The sequence below is a fragment of the Camelina sativa genome, chromosome 17, assembly GCF_030686135.1.
Source record: "Camelina sativa cultivar CO46 ecotype springtype chromosome 17, ASM3068613v1".
NCBI lineage: Eukaryota > Viridiplantae > Streptophyta > Magnoliopsida > Brassicales > Brassicaceae > Camelina > Camelina sativa.
Genome location: NC_141896.1, coordinates 3,309,868 through 3,329,940, shown reverse-complemented (window position 1 = coordinate 3,329,940; position 20,073 = coordinate 3,309,868). Strand labels below are relative to the sequence as shown.

Sequence of the window (20,073 nt, the reverse complement as noted above, 5' to 3'; positions counted from 1 at the left end):
CTGTTACCTATACACTTGTATGTGCAAATGAATTATATTTTATTTTGAGTTTTATACGTTTATTATGAAAAAAAATTACTAGAGATTTCACAATATTTATTTTGGGTAAGAAACAAAGCTGAAGTAAATGATTTGTATTCAAAAAGATGAAAATTTTTTATCGTTATTGAACTGATGATTTAAAAATCTAATTTAAATTTTACTATCATCTAAAACAATATGTGGTTTTTGATTTTAACGATTTTTAAGAATTATGGAGGATTTGAAAGGATTTGTTAAGTTAAAAATACATAAATACAAATTTCATTATTTTAGATGGAATTTGAAAGAATTTTACAATAAATCCTCTAAAATCATGGTTTCAATAAACTCCTGCTAATTAGCATAGCTGCATAGTAACAATACTTTTATTACTTTATCAAGTACTCAAGAATAAAGTTGCAGTATCCCAATCAAATTAAGAATAGAATATTGTTTTATTTTTCACATTTATTACCAAGCTTACCAAACCTCCTCCAACTGAGCTTTCTAGTCAACGGTTAGGATGATTCCTGAACCTTAACCTTGTTACCCTAGCTTTATGCAGATTTTATTCTTGCCGAGTGAACATGAACGATCTAGGTTTGCAAAAAGTAGCCAAGTTTTAATCTGCATCTACCATTTGTGAGTCAATAATATCTTCATCTTGAGGAAATTTCAAGGCATTGTGTAAAATAAAAATAACAGAACATGGATGTGAAGCTGTAACAGTGAAAATTATACAACAGAGATTAAGTGAAGTGGAGATGATTATCAAATTCATCATCATCATCATCTTCTATTAAGAACTGCTCATAGATATATCATCATAGCAAAGATGATGAGATCATTACAACGAAAACCATCACCGCTATGCCGAGGTTAACCACAGTATCAACATTTTCAAACTTCTCCAGTTTCTCGTGCAAGTCTACCCGCATTTGTGTATATGGGCATTTTTGCTTCTGCATCAACAAACATAACACCTGATCTCAGTTCATCTAGTCAAATCCAGCAAAATCATGAACACAAGCCACAAAGCATGCTTAAGACCCTAACACCAGCTCAAATTCATAATTCAATTCTAATATACAGTATTCTGTATGTAAAGTACTCAAGCCAAAGTATAATAAAATCAGTGAAGGGACAAGGGAGTATAGCCAGTTACCTCAGTTTTCAACTCATCGTTTGGGATGTTTGCCTTCTGAAGCTCATCGTGCTCAGAAAGTTGATTGACTGGCATCTCAGAATTGATCTTATTATTGGACGTTTTACTTGAGAAAGCTTTGTAAACTGAATCAGTATGAATAGTCTCCATAACTGAACCGAAGAAATTTGTGACAGGCACCTAATTTTCCATAATAAGTAAACTTGGAGAATGAGTAAATAATCATCTTAAGACAGTACTGTAGTTCATAAAAAACAGAAACAAACGTCAAACATATCCGGAAGGTGCAAGCTTTTCATCTAAATCAATATCGTTTCCGTGATCATGTAATAACAGTGAACTTATGGAAAATCCAAGACTGATCCCCAACATAACAAGCAGCTAAAACCTAGGTAACTTGGTCTTGATTGGTCACAACAGAATAGTAATTTAAGCTGACATTAAATTAAAAAACGTGACATTGCACAATCAATTCCTCCTTACCTCCGCCAGATGTGGTTGATAAAGATCAGTCCGGTAGTAGGCAGTAGACATTAGCAGTTTCGGATCGTAGGACCTAAATAAACTGCACAATAGCAAGGGGAGAACAAATGTTTGTAGCTCAGAGAGTTCAGTTTAAAAAGGAGTATCAAATCTAACAATGATCCTAAAATTGTCATACGTAAAAATCCTGAGACAAAGATAACTCGCTAAAATATTAGAACTGGTACACACGAAAAGTTCCAAAATATGACCAGAATTTACAAGGGAGTTCAGACAACCAGAAAAGGTTTAGTCAGACATCAAACCATTTATTTGTCTCTTTAGTCAATTCAACAATCACGATGTCGTCAAATATAGTTAAAGTGAAAAGAAATATCATATAAAACGTCAGCATAATGTTCGTGACAAGAGTTGCATAGCTATTGTACCTGTTAAGTGATGCATTGTCATAAATATTGAGCCTCTCAAAGAATGCAAGAGTGTAATATGTAAACCGATCAACAACAGATACACCAACCTGTAGCAAAAACAATATAAGAATTGGGCAGCAATACAATGATAAAAAGAAGAAACAATCCGTAAACAATATGATGATTTCACTGAAAAGTTCCCCCTTGATATTGTAATAGTACTTTCCATTCATGATATAGTGAAAGGCACTTACATCTGAGTCCAGGTGATGGGAATATGAGTTCTCCCCTTTCAGACTGCTACCAATAGCCAAAACACCAGGAGATTGAAGCTATGGAAACAATTGTTTCAGAAAATTAACAACGTCAGAGAAAATTTTCGTACATTGGGTGGATTAACTGCTAAAAACAAGCTCACATAAGCTGTGAAGATACTACTAGGATATCAACATATTAACTCGAAAAGGCAGAGCAAAAACAAAAATTTTAGCGTACTGAAATATAAAGACGAAATAATCCTGAAAAAGTGCGTTAAGATGTACCTGATTAAAGAGAGTGGCAGCTTGGCAAGTGTCAACCATTATCATCAACTCCTTGAATCTGGGCTAGCCAAAAAATTGTCATTAGAGTCAAAACTTAATTAAGATGGACAAAAACTGAATATTATTTTTTCCAGCAAGAAATGGCCCATGGAAAAGCCAGATTTTCAAGACACAGATATGACTTGAGAAACTCCATAAATGTGACACATACCTACGCTTCTCTTTCATTTGTTTAACAGCATCTGCTAAATCGTGACTCTGGAGTTCTTCTGCATCTTGAAACTTTAGAAACTCATCACCTCCATGCCCAGTCATGTACAGCAGAATATGGCTACCCTCATCACTGAGAAGACGCTTTGACCTTGGAACAGCATTCTCATGACGCCCAGTTAAAACCCGTAAGAAGTTTTCAACTGTTACCTCATACCCACGATAATCTACCTGAGTGAGAATGATTTCATACAATCAGCCTTTCTTCCGGAAAACATGTCTGTTATATTATATGGCCTGGGAGCACCATAATAGAAAATGTATATATGTTGGCAGCGAGCAATCTTATGGAAACACAGAGAATAAGAAATCGCAGAATACAACAATAAAATGATTCTGTGCTTATAAATATGAAGGCTAAGATGCATATACTTCTAACATACCTACTCTAGACAGAACCTTCACTACTACATTCGTTTTGTTAAACCCTTGGAGAAATGTCATTCAACTAGAAATTTACCTCAACGTTATCTCCATACAGGTTAAGTTTGTGGTTTTCATTATTAAAAACTTGAGCAGGATATTCATTTCTAGCATTACAGGCCATATCATCTGCCAACATCAGAATAATCCTCTCATCTGGTATTCCAAGTCTCTTGACTGTCCTAGAAACACCAAGTTAAGAAACAAAATGTGAAGAGAACAACCTCCATGAACGGTTATTCCAAGATAAAAAGGTTTCAGTTAAGGGAAAGCAAAAAGAGGTATCACCTATAGAGGGACAGAGTATTGGCCATGTGCCGGTAGTTAAACCTGAGAAATAACAACCACAGCAATAGGTTAGTATGGACGAGACATGTAACTTTAGGCAGATAGTTATATAATTTGGTAACTAGAACAGGTTTATCAATCAAGCATCCTCTCTCTTATAAGGTCCTTGGTTCTATTTCAATACAAAGAGATGGAACCAAATTGCAAAAGATGAACACTAATCCGAATTAAGAGGAGGAGGAGGGAGTATACCAGAAGCGAGAAGTGCAGACCAAGACAGCCCAATTGTTCGTGTGAATAGTCGTATCCCCAGAAGAGAAGGCGAACGAGTAACAGAGAAGCATTACGAGTATAACAATCTTCATTATTTTGGAAGATGAAAATCTAAAACACAAAAAAGTTGAAATCGATTGTGAGGTTTTCCGAATCTAACTAACAATATGCGTCTCCGATTGAGATTTGTAGTCTCTAATGCATATGGGTTTCACAAAGATCTACCTAATGAAGTTACCAGCACCAAAGAGAGAGAGAATTCGGCGTCCGCGATGAAACTCCGGTAAAAAGATCAGCTAACCGGCGGAGGCGTGGAAGGGAACGGAAAAGAATGGAGCAGACGACGACGACGACGACTGAGAAAATAATTAAAGCTCTTTGTATATTTTACTTTTTTACACAAAGAAATTTACTAATTTGACAAAAAAAAAAAAAAGACATTTACTTGTTTGTTTATTTTAAATAATCATCTATCTAACAATTAAAAGATTTTTATAAGACTATTTTTGCATGTTAAATTGTTACAATCTGGTACTGAAATTCAATAATATATGATTTTCTTTGAATTTTTAATTATGATATCTCCTATCAAATTTTCAAAAATTATAATTTAGAAAAATAAATTAAAAAATATTTTTAACTTAAACAAAAAAAAACCCGGTTTACGACCCGGTCAGGTAATTTCTATTTTCGTACGATTTACAAAATACTCTTTCACTTCACACGCAGTAGTGATCGAGAAGAGAGATAAGAAAAGTATGAAGGATCGTTAAGAAGATACAAAACCTTGTTAATTTAGTAATCAACAATTCAACATCAAATGATGTATCTTAAAAAGAATGGAATCAAATCTTGTTTCAAGGGCACAAAAAAAAAGTAATTATTACTTGGAGAGTCACAAATCAATCAATCACTAAAGAAACTAAAAAATATGTTTCCGTTGACCGTTGGTGTGTGATGTATAATGGTGGTAGAGACAAAAAAAAAAAAAAAAAGATCAATCAGAGACTGGTAATAAGAAGCTAAATCCTGAATTCTCCCGGATTAAAGGTGGCGGTTCGATATCCGCAATTTCAAACCTCTCCATCGACTTTGATAAATCATCAACCGAGAAAGGGATGCTGCAACATCATTTATAAACCACACCCAATTAGAAGAAGACTTCATCGATCAACTGCCCCCGAAAACGAAATCTTATTGGTATTTTTGTTAGTAAATGAAGTTAAACCTGGAGTCGTCATCCAAAAGGAATGAGTTGCTAACAGCATTGTTCGAATCTTCTGTCATTAGAACCCTCATATTTGCTATCACCTATATTTATTGAGAGAAAGTTATATATTAGCTAACTAAATGATATAATCACACAGATCAGATCATCAGACAGTGGCTTAAGGTGACTTACGTCCGGGGAGACGCTGTGAGTGCCATATTTGTCATCCCAGTACATCGTACTGATCCTGTATAGCTGTTGTATGCTTAGTACCTGTCCACAGTTTCAATTTATCAGCAAATGCAAACTACAAAGCTCTGACCTTTTATGACATTTGTAAGCAAATTGGATAGTGTTTCATATGGAATGTAGAAGAGTCGAATCATATTTGGACTGAAAAAACTTACCGGGCAAAGATCATGGCTGATCTCATCAAGATTTTTCTTTGGTTTTTGGTGTATGACCTGTCGTTGGAGCAAGCATAAATATGGTTTACCCTCATGGGACTATCCTTAAGGTTCAGATAGAAGATAAGGAAATGTTACCAGAAACCCAATGGCCTGTCTGATATGCTTAAGCTCATCCCATGAAGAACCCGCATACTGCAATTGTTGTTGTTAGTTTTTGTTGAGTTATTAATAACAGAGTGATAATTAACTACGCGAGTTACCTCATCTGTTGCCTTGAAACACCAATGTTCCAATTCAGACAAGCCGGCTTTGACGTACTCGCCATTGCTAAATGAACAACACTCGCGTCTCAATAAAAGACTGTTGGGGACAACAAAGGAAGCATTTGATTAGTAGAAGATAGCTAGCAATGTTTTGAGTCTAGAGATAATAGTGTTTTAGATACAAATGAGCCCCGGAAAAACCTGTTAAACAGCTGAACATTGATGAATGAGAATATCTGCGTAAACACCTTACGAACCAAGAATGAAGGAACCTAAAAAGCATAATTAGAAGGTTTAAACTCAGGGCAGTCCAGAACTTGTTTATATTTAGAGGAAATGAAATCATGAAGGAACTCACATTGTTTGATTTCAGAGTATTAAGGAAATTTGTAAGGCTCTTGACAATTCCTTGCCAGTGGGCAATCAGTGCTTGCTGAGCTGCAGTGTTGCCAACGGAACGAGATGCTCCTTTAACTAAACTTGCCCTCGATGTTCTTGGCGCCTATTTGAAGTTGCAGACAGACAAATTCATTTAGCGGTAAAAAACTTCATTTTGTCCTGATGAACGTGGTGGCTATAATTAACGGCATACCTGAATGCACAATCCAAGGAGCGGAGAAATCTCTTTCTTCAAGTTATCCCGAATCATTCCATATATCTTTTCAACATAAGCTGTGAGTTGCTGCTTAAACAGTAAAGCCGGATATTTTGCTTCAACTTGTCTTAAGGTATCTGCTCCACCTCCCGCAGTACCGTTTATCATGGCAAAATTTACACCTGGGGGTGCCCCGCGGAAACTCTATAATGGACATTCTCAAAGTTAAAACTTATAATGAATCACGAAGATTTTGCTACATTGTGTTGATGGATCTCAAACCATATATAATATACCTGATTCATCCTTCCAAATAGAGTGGCAGAAGATGAACGGCGGCGTTGTGGAGCCATCCCAGCTGCACCACTAGCTTTGAGCGTGCGCTGGAGGAGTAAGAGGAGTGTTGAAGTATTGGATAACCAATAGGCCAATGTATTGTTGTTATCTTGAGTCTGAGAGATCAACTTTCACAAGGTTACTCTCCGATACACTTGCAATCACAATTAAATACCTAAGAAAATTAGGAAGCTCATGCAAATTACCTCAATAGCATGGCCTATTGTCTGAATAATGCGATCAAAGACACTGGTTCTTTCGACTTCAAATGACCTCCATTGCAGTAGGCATTTGTAAATGATACATGCTGTGATAGGTCTGTTCCCTTGGAAACCCAAGTGTTGAACAATGCAGCGGATAAGTAGCTCGTGATTTTCTTGCTGCTTCTCGTTTAATGATTTCTGTGGTTTATCTTCCACTTCTGAGGGATCTCTATTCATCGAATGGCTATGCAGATCCTGATTCAAATTGAAATCCATTGCTTCATCATTAAATTAATCCGAAACCTAGATATGATTCGGACAGACGATCCAAACCAAATTAGTTAACTTATTTACCAAGTTTGACCTCGCATCCACTGCAAAATGACCACTCTCCGAACCTCTCTGTTTTTATTAAACAGATGGTTAAGTCATCAAGTTCAGGCAAAAGCAACAAAAAGATACATGTGGTTTCATTTATTTATTTGAATTTTACTGTTTCAGTTACCTGTAAAATGGACCGGGAGCGGCCAGAGAGAAATTTATTTGGTGCCATGGAGACAGCCTGTTGCCGTAAGACTTTATTCTCCGATTCTAAGTTGCTGCACTTTTCCTCCATCCTGGGATCACATTATCTTCTTGTTTCAGCTCAGAGGAGAATGAATTACCCGCAAATCATGATGAACAGAAAGATATTAATAACAATACTTTATGATATATGCTTACCTTGTCAGGGATTCTTGGAGTTGCTGACCTTTCTTCTCTGACTCTTCCAGTTTTTTCTTTTTGTCTTCAAGAGACTCTTGAGCTTCTTCGAATTTCCCCACTGCATCATCAGCTCTTTGTTTCTCGTTTTCTAGAGTAGCCTGTTGCAACACAAATGATTACTGATGCTAAGTAAAAATGAATGTAAATCTCAAATTTAGATGGAATTGAAAAGTAATTTCAGACAACTGAGTGGACATTGATAGCCACTGACAGCGGTACCTTTACACTCTCCAATTCCTCCGTCATTAATTCAATCTTCTTGGTATCTTCAACTAAAACTTGTGTTTCCTTAATAACAGGAGGAGCTTCTTCTGCGGCTTTCTTTGCAGCTTCGCGTTCCTTCACAAGCAACGCATTTGTCTCTTCAACTTTCTTCCGCATTTCCTCGAATGAACTCTGAAGTTTTGCTATCTCCTGAGTCTTTGCTTCTTCTAAGTCACTCTGCAAAATTAGTTCAGTGCTAGACATTATACATCTACTTCAAAATGATCAATTATAATGATGTTTCTTTAGCAAATACGTACCCTCGAACGTTTCTCCAACTGGACACGGTATGTGAGTTCTTCGACTTTCTTTTCAAGCATATCCTTTGCCTCTTTAAGTGCTCCTGTTTCCCTTGAAGCCTGAAAATAAGAAATGTTGTTGCATAGTTAACCGAGTATCCACAATCATAACAGCAGCAAATCTAATGTTTAAAGCAGTCACTTAGTTACTACGAAAGAAAGAAAACAATAAAAAATTTCAGTTTCAGCTTCAAGAACTCTTGAACTAAAATCCTGATTTCGAAAGTATTTTTCAAAAGACTAAATCCTTGCCGATGAAAAGTTCCCATCTCCACGTACATGGCATGCTAGTTTCCAAGGAAAACATGATGTATTATTCTAATAGGCTTTTGGCAGTGTGATGTATATATATATATGTGAATAATAAAGGAACATTATTAGCAAATCCACATTAAATAGTTGTACCATTTTGAGCTTCCTAAGTTCTCTCTTAGCAAGTCTGCCTCTCCATCGTGTTTGAGATAGGATCACCCCATTTTTAAGCTTTTTGTAGTACGAGATTGCTCTGTGACTACGCCACTGAGCCTGCCATTAGTAGCAGGAAACTATGCGTTAATGATCATGAGATACCTAACATAATATTAGAGCGTGTAGTTCTCGCAAGAACAGAAACCTGAACAATTGTGGCAGCCTTTGTTTGCTTCCTGAATCTGAATTGTTTACGAGCAGACATTGCTCTTAAACCAGTCTGTACAACAAGAGAAGCGACATGGAGCTTTTTATATGATTTTCTAGAACAATATCTCCGACCATTCTTCTGAATCTTCATAACAGCAGCTTCTCGTCTCAAATTTTCGTAAAGTTTGCAGGAAAGTCTCCCTACGATATTTACAAAAGTTACATAAACATTTTCAATATTCAGCAGATCATTCTTAACTGTGACAAAGTTAATGCCCTTCTAAATTCCACAGAAAGCGATTGAGCAAGTAGATGGCTCACCTCTACATATAGCCTGAAGAGATATTGTGGCCTTTCTCAGAACCATAAATCTTTTCTGAGCCTGATGAGTTCGTATTCGCCTCTGAATTTTTTTTGCAGCACTACTTAGCACCTCGGCCCTTCTAGCGTCGAGTTCAGCCATCTGACCAGCCCGTAAGAAGACCTTTGTTTTACCAATCTGCATTATCAAAAGATGTTTTCCATTTGGTTTAAGTAAAACTCTGGGGTCACTGAACCATATCCCATTGCAGCACCAATACTATACAATTGGTTCCATAACACTTGAGGACCTGTTACCTGGTATCCTTTGAGTCCCATGTTGTCCAAGATCTTTTGGGATGCTACCTTCTCATCGAAGCTGTTCAGGAGAAGTCAGAAAATCTGTAAATAGTACAATTTGATCAGCTAGAGAGAATGGTTTTTTTACTTACTTCCCTTCTAAAGCAGCAGGAGATAGAAGTCCAAAACGGTTTATGAACTCAAAGAACGGTTTACGAGTTGGATACCCTGCACAACTAATTCTGATCGCCTCTAAAACACCCTGGAAAGACAACATGAAGGTTATGAGTTATATTAGTACATACTTTTCTGTCATTACTTCGCAGGAAATTTGAAACATGAAAAGGTTTTTAGAACCCATTATGTTTAGAACAAATCCATTGTCAAAATATTATCTTATATTTACTTACACCACATCGCAGTTGCTGCATGATGTTCACATTCTCAAATATGGCAGGCTTTAGAAGATTGTTAGGCTTCACACATCTGATGTAGTGAGGCTCAGTAGAATTTAATGTTTCCATCAGTTGCTGGAGTTGCATCTGCATCAACCAGGCCAATAATTAGTTGTAACATCTACTTGTTGTTAAGAAAATATTAGTCTTCTCGAGTAGTTAGCCATTCTTCCTTAAAACAGTTAATGCTGAACATCTGATATAAGCTTTGGCACCTTAAAACGAGAACCAATGGATGAAAACTTTGAGGATTTAGATGTTTCTTCCGGGAGTGGAGGGAAAAGACCCACGACAAAAGGACATTTGGAAGCCCCCAGCAAATCTTGGTGTTCAGGGATCACATAATCCTTGTTTTTATCCAGAAATAGTTCAGATTGATATAGAACCTGAAAATTTAGAAGATATGAGAGACCTGTGTGTGTTTACAAAGTGAACTTTCTTCGAAGGGAGAAAGAAAGAACCTACTTCTCCAGCATAATGAGCAACGGCGAAATCTGTTCGAGAGAGTTTTGGTTTGACAAAGCGCTTGTGGTTCTTAAAAGTCTGATATAGCTTGTTTGCAAATGTTTCGTGGGTTGACTTTGGAAACATGCTGAAAAATCACACCTTGTTAATTCAAACCAAGAACATAATCACTTCTTCTTTCATATGGAACTTGTTTGATATTTAACATTACCAAGCTTCATCTAGGAGAGCAACAATCCCACCAGGCTTCTGCAGGTGGAAAAGAAAAAGTGAAAAGTCAGACAAAAATACAACAGGTATAAGGGGGTTGCCTTGATAACAATGTCCTTTCTTGGTTAAGAAATGACCTTTTCTATAAGATCGAGAACATCTTGATTGTCCACAAATTCAATGTAACTCCAATTTATTGCTTCTTTTGTGTACTCTTCCTGTTCCATCTTGAAAACGTGCTGAAGCAGCAAAGAAAAACCAGAGTATTCAAAAAGCCTATTTGAGAATCACAGCTGGGATTGATAAACCGTTTTCCTCTGCAATCAAGAACCTACCTGATTGAAATGCTGCTGCAACTTCTCATTAGTGAAATTAATACAGAACTGTTCAAAACTGCAGCAGAAGGGTATTAGGCTATTAGCAGAGGATGATAAAATGCATATCTGTGAGCCTTTGACAGCATAGAGATTCATTTACCTGTTAGTTTTGAAGCTTTCAAATCCGTAAATGTCCAGAACTCCAATTAGAGATCTAGAATTGGCATCTTGTCCAATCGAGTTATTAATCTTGTCTACCAACCTGCACATTACTAGAGATATTCACTTAGCATCAAATATGTAAATATCAGTTATCTTGATCTTGTCCCCTAAACCAACCACTTACCAGTCGAACAATCGAGAATAGACTGTCTTAGCGAGACCGTCTCTGCTGGTCACAGCACTCTGTGGATCAAGACTTCTCTTGATAACTTCCTCGGGTGTGATCATAACACGTTTACATAACGCATCTTCAAGTGCCTTTAAATCACACCTGTAACGAGACTTACAATTAGCTTGCCTCAACTGATAACACATTTTAGAGGACTCCTCAGAGACAATGTTTTTTACATGAGAAGTTCCGCTGCAGTTTTAAGATGAAATTTCGCCTTATCATCCTTGGGAACTGATGAATCCACTTCTTTCCCCTTAGTAAATTCGATGTTTCCAATATGAAGAATCGCAGCTACCACTCTAAAAATTGCTTCCTGTTGATACAAAGGCAGAATTAAGTTCATCATCAATAAAGAAGTGTAGGAAACTAAAATGAATATGCAACATACTAACTGTAGTTTCTTACACAAACCGACCTGTTCCTTCTCGCTAATTCCAACAATATCCATAGCTCTCCTTGTTGCAAGATAATCATGAGCATCGCTTATACCGACAAGCTCGAAGCACTTGGACTGGTTCAGATAATGAAAGGTCTTTGGATGACCGAGCTTGTACTTTTCAATTTCCTGTTAGTTCAATCAAATCATATGGCTAGTTCTTGGGGAACAAGATATATTCCAATAACTTAACCGAACTTACCTCCTGTGGTGCGGCACAAAGAAGGTAGAAGCAGTGGTAATTGCGCTCCGGATCAGAGATTTGACACACACGAGACCTCTCTAGAAGATAGGTCCTTATAGCAGCTCCAGATATTCTTCCTTGCTTATCAAATTGAATTTCAACAAATTTACCAAAGCGACTGTGCCAAAAAAGCATAGTAAACAATCAGGTAAAGTCCCAACAATAGATACAGATGTGCACTATTATAACTAGATTTTGCATCACCTTGAGTTGTTATTCCTCACAGTTTTTGCGTTCCCAAAGGCTTCAAGGACAGGATTTGACTGGACGCAGATATTACAAACAAGTTAGTAGATTAATCTCCAGTAGGGACCATACATATATAAGAAGATCACAGAAAAGAAAGATAGAAAAGCCATTACTTCAAGAACTTGTTGTTCAACAGTCCGTCCTTCTGTAACCGCACGACCTCCCAAGTATGCGAGGTATCTCATAAGCATCTTAGTAGTTTCAGTTTTTCCTGCTCCGCTCTCGCCACTTACAAGAATGGAATTGCTTTTTCCCTCATTGATCATGGCCCTGAGTGTATAGATAAAAGGACGTTTTACACTGACAGCATATTTATTATGTGTAGATCATACTATATATATAAATATATGAACAATCACCTATATGCAACATCAGCAACTGCAAAAACATGAGGGCTTAGTTCTCCAAATGGTGCTCCTTTGTATTGTTGCATCATATGGGCATCATAGATGTGAGGCAATCGTTGAAATGGATTAATAGCGATAAGGATGTTTCCTGTGTATGTCTGTCATGAACAATTATAGAATTAAGGTCAAGACAGATAATAGTAGTAAAACTTAAGGTCTCTACAACATAGTGTAAGAGATACTAACATAGATCTCATTAAGTTCATATCTGATCTTCAAGTTCTGAAGAACACCAGGTTCATGCAAATAGGAGAGCTTTGTCATGTCATCGACACCACCCGCAGGAGCTTCCACATCCTTTGGGTATATCTTTGACAACTTTGCAGTAACCTATACAAGTCAACAACAGAGAAATATAACTCAGTTTTTAGGATTACAGTAAAGGTGCCAAGTTGAAAATGCTACAGTTTAGGCGATTGAGATGACTGGCAAGAACCTGCTTGCCAGTTGTGGCTTGGATCACAACTTCTTGTCCATTGATCTTTTCAACCTCACCATCAACCCAAGCAATATCTGGATCTTCAACCCACACATGAGAACCTACAATGATATTTACTGGAGTTCCCTGCAATTTAACAAAAGCAAGAGAGTGTTGATAATGCTAAAAACAACAAGCAGCTTTATATGAAACGATACGAGGAGAGTGTTGAGATGCTTCTACATTCACAGAACAATTAAACATGAAAACCTAAGGAAAGTAAGACGTTCACACCGTACCATTATCCAGTATTAGTCTGTCTTTTCTTCTTCACAATAATCCAATCCTTGGGACATTTTACCGCAGTGAATTGGGACGAGGTGACTTATTACGCAAGAAATCTACAAAATTCTGCAGATTCCAATACAAACAGACAACACCGGAGATTCGGACAAACTCTCATGAAACAAAATCAACCCACAATTTCAAGATATCCTCAGGGAAAAGGGTCACCCAGAACAAAAGCAAAACGACGGAATCGCCAGAAACTGATGAAACGGAAGCATGAGATTGGGCGCAATCGAGATCGAGATCGAGATCGAGAGAGAGAGAGAGGGGAAGAAAAGAGGTGAAAGAGTGATTGTAGGAAGGAGTAAATAGGACAGAGAGGGAGAGAGAGAGTGACATTGTTGTTCGCCAGAGGGAGGATTCATCATCCTTGGACTTCGCTAGGTTTCTTTCTTCCCCATGGAATTCGCGCCAATTCGTGGACCTTAATCAGTCTTTGTCCTCGCACTCGCAACTCACCACGTACACTCTCTCTCTCAAAATAATAATATTTTATTTATACCTAATATAACCCCAAAGCGAGTTTGTTTTAGTTTGGAACTTCAGCTATTGTTTGGGTTTAATCTTATAATTTTGATTGGTATCAGATGGCGTATCACTAAAACCATCAATGAACCTGATTAGTATATTAATAGAATGATGTTTTTTTGGGAGAAACAAATAATATAAGCACAGCATAGCGGCTTTTTTCCTATAGCAGCAAATACACCGAAACATAGTGTACATTGATTTCATTTACATTCCTCAATATTTTCTAGGCTGGCTTATGTGTAATAATAATAACTCTGCGCAGCACCAGAGGCAATATACTCTACTATATGATTGATTAAACCACTCTCTTTCACATATTCACAGTTTTGCCAATTACTGTGGTGAAGGAAGCACCAGCCGGTTCAAAGGCTTCAGCACTTCCGTCAGCTGAGCAAAGGATGGCCGCAGATTCGGATCCCTGCCCAAACAACAAAAACATAAATCAACCGACATTATTCACTTGGGCACAGATTCTCAAGAGTGTTTTCAGTTTTGTTTCAATCACTTACGTTTGCCAACATTCCAAGATGATCCTTCCCACCACAGGATCAAGTTCCTTGGGGATCTCAAGCCGACGATTCTGGAAACCAACTGCTCCAACTACTTGCATTGGATTCATTCCTCGCCATGGACATCTCAATGTTGCTAGTTCCCAAAGTATTACCCCAAAACTGTATACATCACACCTGCGGAAAAACCAGCCGCCATTTTTTTCAATTCTCCTTGGGAAAAGGTGAAAATAAGAGTAAAGTAGAGCCAAAGTACAGAACTGAGCTTCTAAGCTAACTCACTTTTCATTTGATGGCTCATTCCGTAGAACTTCTGGAGCCATCCATTCGGGCTAGCAAAATTAAGAATGCATGTGATCAGAGAAATAAGCCAATACCCCCAAATTACGAGCATGCCAGCTGGAAATTTGGATGTCTATCAAAAAGCAGTGACATCAAGGAGATTTGTGTTCTCACCGTTCCAGCAGTTGATTTTGAGGATAAAAAGGTATTGTGCTTTAAGCGAGACAACCCAAAATCACCGACCTGCAAGGTGAGTGAGATAAAAAACAAAATCTAATCATATGACATCAGAGTAAACAAGTCTATTAGTTGGACAGCTTCGAAAATAATGTCTACTTACCTTAACATTCCAGTTGTTATCAACCAAAAGGTTTGGTGTTTTTAAATCACGATGAACAATTGTTGGTGTGCTGGTGTGTAAGCAATTCATCCCCATTGCCTGAAAAGTAATAATATGATCTGAATTTTAGTGACTATTTTAAACTAAATAAGCCAGGGGACATGGAATTTGATATATGGATCTATTTTTTTACCACATCAAGGGCCATTTTTATTCGCCGCCGCTCATCAATCTGAGATTTGGGCCGATGAAGGATTCGATACAAGCTTCCTCTACAATTATAGAATTACAGAAGAAAGTCGTTGAGTGCTCAAAATCTCATATGCAATTGATTTCATAACAAGACGATGAAACAAACCTTGGCAGATACTCTGTGACGATGGAAAGGTTTGGAGGACGAGTAACAGCCCCAAGGAAGAATACAACATTTGGATGACGCAATCTTCGCATGATACGTACCTTCAGATACGGAATATTGAAAATAAGAGTGGGAATCCAAAGGCATGAATATAAGCAGCTGCAACGTATGCCATAGTGGTTACAACCAAAATAAATAAATGAGTAACCTCCTTCAGCAGAAATCCCTGATCCCAAGAATTAGCTTTGAGAATCTTATGAAAAGGTTCCAAAGGCTCCTCACTACTATGGATTCTACCCATTATGCTTACATTGGAGGATTACATACAATATAAACTACACACAATCATTACTAGTGATAATTTGATTGTGCCATCCAGATACTGCCCAAGTTAAGAAGTGAGATCATATAAAAAAGGTAAGCTATCCCTTCCCTGATTGGCCTCTTGTAATGAAGATTTTTGACCTAATTTAATATCCTCATTTACTATCGTAATCACTAGCAGCTAAGAATACTAGTAAAACAACGCTAGTGAATTTATGGCTTACTTCGCTTCTGAACTCGGCCAAAGCAGCACCTGAGAAGTCCTGGTCCAAAAATTTCTTGACAGCAACTTCCTAAATCCAACCATAACAAAGAAGAAGAAAATTAAAGTTGAAACCTTCTACTTTTGTGAAGAAAATCAGCATGGGCAGACACAGAAGGCTAGTTTAAATCACGAAAATTATTGAAAAGTAACAAGACAAGAGCTTATACTGATGAGAGAATGCAAAGTAATATCATGGAGGCCCCTGATGCATTTGTGGCTAGTGACTGAAACAAGCCTATCTAAAACTAAAAGTGCTCTTCAAACACGATTCACTTAAAGAACACAATCACTGTTTGACTATTAAAAATAACAAAACATGCATTTAGGCGCTGCAATTTAGCTCTTTGAACTCAGTCATTAAATATTGTCTTTAAGTCTTCTAAGCACTAACAAATCCTACGGGCTAATAAATTTTGAAGTTCCAGATAACAGCCAGATGCGTGCTCCTTAATCTTCTGAAGTCAACTGTAAGGTTATAAAAAAACTAACCGTGCCATTCCAGTCGGCATTATAGACCTCTCCATAGGAACCTAACCACAATAAAATAAGCATTAGAACAACTGATTTCCAAAAAAAGTTATATGCTACCTAAAGTGTTAATGTCATAGCTATTCTAGTTAAAAGGCAAATGTAGATGGTAGAAAGGGGCTATGCTATAAAAGTTTTCTCCCAATAGATACAGTACTACTAACTAGTTGCCGTCAGAAAAGGGAAGAAAACAAATACTAAGTAGTTTAATATTTCAAACATGTAAAAATAAATGGCAGATCACATTACCTAATCCTATTCTCTCCCCAATAACAAGATCATTCCAAGGAATTTCACATTCACCAACATCTGCATCATCAAGAACTTGAGGATCATTCCGGTAAGATGTGGAATCAAGAGATGAACTTGTACTTTCGTGATCCTTAAGCCTCAGATCACACCCAGTAGATATGTCATCACTTGTGTACTTTCTATGATCGTGGATATGAGATTCATCCTTTTGGTGTCCATGTACCACATGAGCAGCATTATGCTGGAGATGTAGTTCATCGTTGGTGTTTCTGTTCATATCCTCCACCATACTTGGTGTGAACTGATTTCCAGGGGATGTGAAGGGTGGTGAAGCAGCAACCGGTGACACAAATGTCATATTGTCTCTGCCAGGCACATTTGATGGAACAACTCCATTGGAGCTGGAGGTAGCATATGAGGAATTAGAGTTTCCATAACGAGGTTCACGATGGAGCTGAAGATTCTCCTTTCTCTTTGGGGCTTCATTGCAGCTGTAATTCTTCCACATCATTGGTGCAGGTGATCTACCAACCAGAGGATTATTTTTTTGTTGATGAAAATCATCAACACTATTCAAACCTGATTTAGTGGGCATAAACAGCTTGTCAGCTCCCTTATTTTGAAATGGGTTCAGGTCTGCGAAAAGGTTTTTTGGGTCTTCCTCACTGTTCTGATTGTATGGAACTATATTCATATTCGTTCTTGAACAGTCATTTATGGCTCCTCGATTTCCCTTTGCAATTGCTGTAGAGGAAATATTCTCCAACTGACTAGAACTCGGTACGCTAGAAGGTGAAGCGCTCAAATCTACGTTCCGAAGTGGGGCCAACTTTGGGGTTGAGGAATCTGTCCTTTCAGCCTCTGGCCTTCTATTCAAAGACGAACTATTGTGGGCCATAGAACTCTGACTACTGCCTTCACCTTCCGACACCTTTGGCGCTGAATGCTTGATGTCATTTGACAACTGAGCTGTAGGGAAGTTGTTTCCATGTGAGTTATATGACTCAACGGTATAATCCTTACCACTTGCAAAATCAGCAGGTATAAGCGTCCCAGGATCTGTCATAAGATCAACCAAGTACTCTCTGAAAAGAGAGGAGATATGTTACTTTTGTGCAAAAAAATAGTTTTTTTTACTGGAATCATAGTGAAAAGGTCAAACAATTACCTTTCATCTTCCAGTCTTATTGTGTTCACAGCATCATCCTCATTCCCTGTGTAGTGGCTACCTTTTACCAACCTACAAGGTAACCTTACACTATCTGCCAAAACCTACATTGGCAGAAGTAAACTGTCCACGATCAATTTCCAAAATTATCTACTTAGGTGCGAAAAAATAGTTGTAGATATCTGATTTAGGCAAGGCTGAAGGCAATCAATTAACTCAGATTTACTTAACAGAGATCAGTTGATACTGAAGTACCACAAGCAGTGACTCAGGGCAGAATCCAACGCAAGAGGTTCTCATTAAATATTTAAAAGAAAAGGTTTTGAACTTTAAATCCACACAACCAAAAAAGCTTGGTATTCAATTCACAGCGAAAGAGATTTGTTCAGTCATTCTTCACATATGATTTCATTACTAGCCACAAGTATGATAAACCAAGAGAGTAAATCCAAGAAGAGGATTTAGAAAATTACCTTGAAAAGCAGAGCACGATGCCTAGAGATACCAATATTTACAAATCCAATAGGGAATACACAAGTATTCAATGCTGCCTTGAACTCGCTGCTTTTTTCAGTCCACCTTGCCAACACTGTATTGGAATCTTCCGCAGATCCACCCATATGCTCTGTGACAAGTTCAGCCAGCCTCTGTACCAACACACTGACACTGGTAGTAGGACAATCCAGTGCAATGCATTGTGCAATCTGTAGCAGCTCATCCAGGGAAGGATCAATAGGTCGATTTACAACAACAGCTTCAAAGCCAGGGGTTCCATGATTGCTTTCAAGATCTTCCAGCGATGGCATTTCTCCCTGCTTTGTAGAGTCTGTGGATAGACTGTACACATCGTAGAAACTATCGACAACTTTCTCCTCATAGTCAAGCACTCCATATTCCTAGGAATCGTTCAAAACATGTTATTCATGTAAGATCATGTAGGCAGTACCAAATCGGCAAGACATTTGGCCCACATAGTTAGGTAGATTAGAGGAAACAAAGCTAAGCAGGTGCAACAACAACAACAAAAATCACCAGACAGAAGCTTCTTTAGCATACAGATCAGTAAAGGAGCAATGCAATTCAATCTGAAATTCAATTAGCTATGGAATCCAGTAATTCAATAAGAATACCCACAACCATGGAATGTTAAATTCCGCTTGAATTGTTTATGACTCGAGACTCGAAAACAAACAAAGAGAGAATTCAGCATTTCCCTAGATAACAAGAGAAAGAAGACTAACCCAGTACTGTCTCGATAACCTCTGGGCCACCACCTCCGACGAATCCCTCCTAGAGTCCATCCGTTGATGACTTCCTAAGCTCAGCAACGTGGCCGCTCGGATCTGATGCTTCTCCGGATCCTCGCTGGACAGCGAATTCGAAGCACTGATCGCTAGGGCTAACTGAACTTGATACTCCTCCTCGGACGACATGTAATCGGCACGGTTGGAAGCAGCAGTAGGAGAAGGAGAAGTCATCGAAGAAGCAGGTGCGGTCACCGGAACCGTTTCGGCGACAGAAGAAGGGGTAGCTTGAGGAGGAGGAGGATTAGCAGAAGAAACGTGAATCCGATTTTGATCGGATGTAGAAGAGGGAACAGCATCGTTGGTTCGATTCAGCTGCTCTTGATTCCCACCTCTGTGTAGCTTCTTGAAAATATGCTTCATCGGTCTCTCTTTTCAGATTCTTCTTCTTCCGTTGGTCAAAATCAAAAAAAAGTGGTGGGAGTGACGGAAACGAAACTTAAGCCGGCGAGTTAAAAGGAATGGGGAGGGACTAAGTTTCCCGGATTTACGATTATGCCACTGTTTTGACCTTTTTTGTTAAATTATCCAATTAAGATGAAGGATTTAGGAGAAAATGTGACACGTTGCTTTCAGGACCCACACGCTATAATTTTCTATACGCGGCTAATAGGGTTAAAAAATAATGTAAAAAGTAAAACTTAATTACAAAGTGAAAACGACATGTATCACAGTATCAGTAAAATCCATATAGGTGGTTCTTGGCAGATTTTGAGCGGGAGATTCCGCACCGGAATCCAAACTAAGCATGAGTACGATCATGAAACCATTCTTTAGCATTCTTCCATATCAACACATTCAAGTACTAAAGAGGACTAACGGGAACAGTAA

The 20,073-nt window shown here is 38.0% G+C and overlaps 3 protein-coding genes across 6 annotated transcripts; all 3 read right to left on the bottom strand.

Moving 5' to 3' along the window:
- Positions 1-660: 660 nt before the first annotated feature.
- LOC104755061 (uncharacterized) lies at positions 661-4,685 on the bottom strand. 2 transcript variants are annotated; one of them, XM_010477384.2, is made up of 11 exons: positions 4,101-4,685; positions 3,855-3,986; positions 3,603-3,644; positions 3,352-3,496; positions 2,833-3,062; positions 2,622-2,679; positions 2,334-2,411; positions 2,098-2,186; positions 1,670-1,751; positions 1,187-1,366; positions 661-983 (listed from the first exon to the last, which is right to left on the bottom strand). In XM_010477384.2, exons 2-11 carry the CDS (start codon positions 3,965-3,967, stop codon positions 846-848), a joined length of 1,155 nt encoding a protein of 384 aa, XP_010475686.1. In that variant the 5' UTR covers positions 3,968-3,986; positions 4,101-4,685; the 3' UTR covers positions 661-845. The 2 variants fall into 2 exon arrangements, with proteins under 2 accessions (XP_010475686.1, XP_010475687.1); XM_010477385.3 differs by having other exon boundaries at positions 3,352-3,491; positions 4,101-4,311.
- On the bottom strand, positions 4,648-13,847 carry LOC104755060 (myosin-9). Of its 2 annotated transcripts, XM_087494795.1 has the most exons (38): positions 13,333-13,847; positions 13,052-13,180; positions 12,802-12,945; positions 12,568-12,713; positions 12,322-12,478; positions 12,164-12,222; positions 11,918-12,077; positions 11,695-11,844; positions 11,456-11,592; positions 11,232-11,378; positions 11,046-11,147; positions 10,904-10,961; positions 10,706-10,807; positions 10,570-10,607; positions 10,359-10,485; positions 10,109-10,279; positions 9,849-9,980; positions 9,591-9,700; positions 9,457-9,517; positions 9,160-9,337; positions 8,834-9,039; positions 8,626-8,745; positions 8,182-8,280; positions 7,877-8,098; positions 7,616-7,755; positions 7,398-7,509; positions 7,247-7,294; positions 6,896-7,147; positions 6,650-6,805; positions 6,351-6,557; positions 6,117-6,260; positions 5,960-6,030; positions 5,756-5,855; positions 5,631-5,687; positions 5,493-5,549; positions 5,278-5,358; positions 5,104-5,186; positions 4,648-4,996 (listed from the first exon to the last, which is right to left on the bottom strand). In XM_087494795.1, the coding sequence occupies exons 1-38, from the start codon at positions 13,333-13,335 to the stop codon at positions 4,873-4,875; spliced, it is 4,590 nt and encodes a 1,529-aa protein (XP_087350921.1). In that variant the 5' UTR covers positions 13,336-13,847; the 3' UTR covers positions 4,648-4,872. The 2 variants fall into 2 exon arrangements, with proteins under 2 accessions (XP_087350921.1, XP_087350920.1); XM_087494794.1 differs by having other exon boundaries at positions 11,456-11,844; positions 13,333-13,472.
- A 274-nt stretch (positions 13,848-14,121) lies between these two features.
- On the bottom strand, positions 14,122-19,763 carry LOC104755059 (serine/threonine-protein kinase EDR1). 2 transcript variants are annotated; one of them, XR_015586594.1, is made up of 13 exons: positions 19,180-19,729; positions 18,412-18,834; positions 17,939-18,042; positions 16,768-17,855; positions 16,480-16,520; positions 15,950-16,018; positions 15,402-15,560; positions 15,237-15,315; positions 15,044-15,142; positions 14,878-14,946; positions 14,704-14,753; positions 14,422-14,598; positions 14,122-14,330 (listed from the first exon to the last, which is right to left on the bottom strand). XR_015586594.1 is itself a non-coding variant. In XM_087494796.1 (13 exons), the coding sequence occupies exons 1-13, from the start codon at positions 19,603-19,605 to the stop codon at positions 14,246-14,248; spliced, it is 2,811 nt and encodes a 936-aa protein (XP_087350922.1). In that variant the 5' UTR covers positions 19,606-19,763; the 3' UTR covers positions 14,122-14,245. The 2 variants fall into 2 exon arrangements, 1 of the variants encoding a protein (XP_087350922.1); XM_087494796.1 differs by having other exon boundaries at positions 15,402-15,502; positions 19,180-19,763.
- Positions 19,764-20,073: the final 310 nt, after the last annotated feature.

Coding starts and splice junctions, on each gene's coding strand:
- LOC104755061 (XM_010477384.2), bottom strand. CDS start 3,967: ATGAAGATTGTTATACTCGTAATGCTTCTCTGTTACTCGTTCGCCTTC. Junction 3,645..3,854: donor GTCTGCACTTCTCGCTTCTG/GTATACTCCCTC, acceptor GTTATTTCTCAG/GTTTAACTACCGGCACATGG. Junction 3,063..3,351: donor TGTATGGAGATAACGTTGAG/GTAAATTTCTAG, acceptor ATTCTCACTCAG/GTAGATTATCGTGGGTATGA.
- LOC104755060 (XM_087494794.1), bottom strand. Junction 9,981..10,108: donor CCATTGGTTCTCGTTTTAAG/GTGCCAAAGCTT, acceptor TGGTTGATGCAG/ATGCAACTCCAGCAACTGAT. Junction 9,518..9,590: donor CCTGCTGCTTTAGAAGGGAA/GTAAGTAAAAAA, acceptor TCTCCTGAACAG/CTTCGATGAGAAGGTAGCAT.
- LOC104755059 (XM_087494796.1), bottom strand. CDS start 19,605: ATGAAGCATATTTTCAAGAAGCTACACAGAGGTGGGAATCAAGAGCAG. Junction 15,316..15,401: donor GTCACAGAGTATCTGCCAAG/GTTTGTTTCATC, acceptor CTATAATTGTAG/AGGAAGCTTGTATCGAATCC. Junction 14,754..14,877: donor CAAAATCAACTGCTGGAACG/GTGAGAACACAA, acceptor TAATTTTGCTAG/CCCGAATGGATGGCTCCAGA.